Source organism: Lolium perenne, chromosome 6 (genome assembly GCF_019359855.2).
Source record: "Lolium perenne isolate Kyuss_39 chromosome 6, Kyuss_2.0, whole genome shotgun sequence".
NCBI lineage: Eukaryota > Viridiplantae > Streptophyta > Magnoliopsida > Poales > Poaceae > Lolium > Lolium perenne.
The window spans coordinates 179,890,657-179,894,789 of record NC_067249.2 but is presented as its reverse complement, the minus strand read 5'-3'; the positions used below and the strand labels follow the sequence as shown (position 1 = coordinate 179,894,789).

Genomic DNA, 4,133 nt, shown 5'->3' with positions numbered 1-4,133 from the left:
GTACTGATACCAAAGAGACTAGCACTTCTCATTATCCAGGGGAATAATATGGTGCCCCCAAGCATAGGTAACATTCACGTTCCATGAAGAATAAGGAACAGAGTGTTAATAATTCCGTAACGACGACCATGCAAATCTTCATGAGGAACATCAGTGCCTCCAAGATTGTCAGATTTTTCGAAAGAGCTCTGAACATGTTGGCTAGCCTCTACAAAACGTAGCGTGGATGCCTAGAGTGTGACCTCTGCTTGGCGAAGTGTGCTGGACTTGACACTGCAGATTTCAGTACACAGTACATCTCGATGGTAACAATTCATTTTTTCTGAAGGACTGAGTTATCAAAATCACTTAATCACACACAACTTGATACATCGGCATGCAACAATAGTTGCACTTACAAGCTTCTCTTCAACAACAAAGCAGCAATAGAGCACTATGAACTTCTCCTCCAGAAGAAAACAGAGGAGGAGAAATGAAATACTGAGAAATCGACGACAAGCATCGCTAGGGGAGTGCTTAGAGGCCATGGAGGGAAGAGCTAGCACAATCTTACGGCCTACTCCTCCTCTTCTGACACCGCCTCTCGCCGCTCCCGGACGCGTAAATTAATTACCACACTCTGCACTGCTTGCTTAATTACTAGCTAAGCACGGTGCAGTGAAAAAAGGACTGACGAAGCTGTAACTTAGGGGAAGTTCACCAGGGAGCGGTACGTGGCTCCGGGCGCCCAGCTTGCCGGGATGACGTTGTTGACGACGAGCTTCCTGCCGGAGTCGGAGGTGAGCCTGAGCGAGAAGGGCCCGCGCAGCGGCTTGCCGGTGTTGGAGTTGAGGCGATAGAGCGCGCCCCAGTTCTGCGCCATGGGCGACCAGGTACCGCAGTTGGCCTCCATCAGGTCGACGGCGCTGAGGTCGCCGTCGTCGTCCTCGAACTCGATCAGGACCTCCAGGTAGAACGGGTTGGAGCCCTGGTCCACCCTGAAGGCGATGCTCACGCCAGGGTACTTGCATGGCACCCTACCATTAACGGAAACAGTAAGATTCAGTACACTAACTCTGAATTTGTGCTACCTGGACGTAATTCTACAGTGAAGCATGTAGAGGTACCTCTTGTACTGGATCTTGAGGATACCGCCGGCACGGAGCTTGTCGGCCATGCCAGGCTTCGCCATGGCGCCCATGGAGGTGCCGCTCATGTCGAAGTGGGCCGCCTCCACGAGGCAGGCGCCGCCGGGGCAAGAGTCGGTGATGACCACGGTCGCCGGCTGGCCGGAGCACGCCGAGTTGCTCGCGCTATCGCATTTAACCTGCGTACGAGTGCCACATGAATGCATTTAGTTAGGAAGAGCCGACCTCTTTGCGCCATTAATGGAGCTACAACCTACATGAACAGTATAGGGAGTGACAGTGTAGAGTGCACGCAGACCACACAAACTGTGGCAGTTATGGTGACGTGACGTACCTCATAGCATGCGCCGCAGCCCTTGCCTTCCTTGTACAGCGACGGGCCAGCGGCGGAGATCATCGACGAGAACGGCCGGCTCCCGACGGCGCTCTGGTAGCCGCACGCGCCACCTGAATGGTTCACAGACACATTTGACCAATTAATTAATTAGTGTACGCTTTGTCTAAACGAACATCCCAAGTGAAGTAGGCAACTACTAACCGTCACTTCCGTCGCCGTTTGGGGCGCCGTAGTACGTCGCGCCGCCGGCTAACCAGCCGCCGGAGCCGTAGGCGGCCGACGGGCTAGTGCCATTGTAGCTGCTGTGGGCCTTGACAGCAGGGTTGTGGCTGACCGCCGACCTCGTCTTCGGCTTGGTGAGCTTGCGGGAGCAGGCAATGGGGCTCACGAGAAGTGAGAGCACCACCAGTGCGCCCAGTAGCGCTAAGGTGCAACATTTCGCCATTGCTGCAGTTACCTGTTATAGCTAGCTCTGGTACACTGGAGTAGCTCAAGTGATGCTCGGTGAGTTGCAGGAGTGACCACGGGACTGGTATTTATAGTGAACTTCGCCCAGACGTACGTGTCAAGAGATGTGGGGATTCTGCTGTTGAATTATTGAGGAGAACGTGACTGGCTGGTGGTTTGGTGCTAAAGGAAAAGGCTAAACGAAGAGTGCGGACCTTCGGGTTACGGGAAACCTCTATTTTAAAATTCGGAATGGCTAGAAATCAGGCGTGGCGTCTGATTTTTAGTATGTATCAGTCGACGCTTTTAGCTTTTGGATTTTGCCTCGCGATTTGTGCAGTGTGAGAACATAGTGAGTTTCCACTAGGTTGAAACTAAGAATTTAATGAGTTTCAACTAGGTTGAAACTGATAATTAGTACTATTTTTATAAGTTACAACTATATTGAAACTGAGATTTGTCACATGACATAGGCGACTGAGACATATTATGTCGACCTAGACTCGCCCTTTAAAATTATTTTTAATTATTTTTACTCTTTTTGGTAGCTCCCGTCTGCAGGGTTACCCTCTTCTTTGTAGCGCCCTTTCTGATGGTGCTACCCTGCCGCTAGCATGGCTGCGTGGGTCCCTCGGCTTAGTTAGGTATTACCCTGCTAAGTAGGGCTACCCTATGTAGCAGAGCGCCGCACAACTCATCGCTACCCTACCGATTAGGTTAGCCTGCGCCGACCCACTCTAGCCACCCACCTAGCTCATTTTCTTTCTTCCCCTGTCGGTCTGTTCATCCCCAGTCTCTCCCACCTCACCCCCTCTCAAATCTTTCTCCAAAATCGCTCGGACATGAAGGAATCTTTGGTGGATTTCATTGTCCATCCCCCCGGTAAGTGTTCTCCTCCGATCCAATCAATTTGAACCGAAAAATCTCTCACATTGCTAGTATAGAGTTCACCCCTTACTTCAGAATTCGTGGGGACAATTGCAATAGGTGGAACCCTAGTTCATCCCTTAGTCTTGTTATGTTGCATCCTAGTTTGGATCATATTATGTGTCTGGGATTTGGTTTAAATCTTTGCATGTGCAGGTGTAAGAGATTTTTTTCACAATATATGTTGTCTTGAAAAGTGTTGTAGGTATGGTGGTGCCGTCCAATCCGAAGGACAGACCGATGAAGTGGAAGTACACCATAGAGTGTTGGCCTGAAATTTTTCCAAAAGGGATAGAACAAGCTCGTTGTTGGTGTAGTGACCTTTGTGACCCGAAGTGATGTGATGATTGGGATGAAAAACATGGAAGGAGGTTTTGGACGTGTCCTAATTATGCATATGACCCGAAGTGATGTGAAGATTGGGATGAAAAACATGGAAGGAGGTTTTGGATGTGTCCTAATTATGCATATGACAGTGCCAAGACCAAAATTCCCTTCGACTACCCGTCGATATGTGCCTTCACTTGGATGTGTCCTAATTATGCATTTTCCACAATGAATATATTTATAGTGCATTCCATTATTAATAATATTAAGTGTGTTTATAGTCTCCCCATCTATTTGTTCATTCGTGGAGTGGAGAGACTTGGAGTAACATAGCCACCACAAGAGTGAGGTCGCATACAAGGAGCAAATGAAGTGGAACTATACCTTTGGGATGATTCGTGATGAGAACGGGAGAAACAACGTTTGAAGAAAGAGAAGAAGGACCAACAAGAGAAGAATCTTTGTGAGGCGGAACAAGAGAAAGAGAGAGAGAGAGGGCTGTTCGTGGAAGGGAGGAGGCTGAAGCGGAAGGGAAAGTATCCCCGTTGGAATTAGTAGAGTCATGTATTGAACTTTGATGTCCTAAAATCCGATGTTATTAAATTTAAGGCTATTTCGTGAACTTTCATATGCCGTGCCCTCGGATGTCATAAAACTTAAAAGTCATGGAATTTGGTATCGTAAACCTTATGTCTAAACACATTCTAACTGTGAAATATTAGTTCCATTTGGGAGAAACATTATTTGCAATTTAGTAACACAGTTCTCTAATAATAACTAAAAGAGTATGGTATGTGATCTCGAGGACATTTTTTTGCTGATGGAGGTGGTGGAACCGCTCCGTGGATGTGGCTGAATGTTTTGACGAGTAGGCAGCATAAAAGCTAGTATTCGCCAGCACTTGCCTACTTGTACCTTAGGTAATGCTTGTTCACATATTTGTTTACTTCCGAATGTAGCTCTTCAAA

General features: G+C 48.1%; 1 protein-coding gene across 1 annotated transcript; it reads right to left on the bottom strand.

The window, feature by feature from the left end:
* Positions 1–331: 331 nt before the first annotated feature.
* On the bottom strand, positions 332–1,986 carry LOC127306792 (expansin-B11). Its single transcript, XM_051337499.1, has 4 exons — positions 1,666–1,986; positions 1,462–1,574; positions 1,107–1,306; positions 332–1,016 (listed from the first exon to the last, which is right to left on the bottom strand). Exons 1-4 carry the CDS (start codon positions 1,907–1,909, stop codon positions 686–688), a joined length of 888 nt encoding a protein of 295 aa, XP_051193459.1. The 5' UTR covers positions 1,910–1,986; the 3' UTR covers positions 332–685.
* Positions 1,987–4,133: the final 2,147 nt, after the last annotated feature.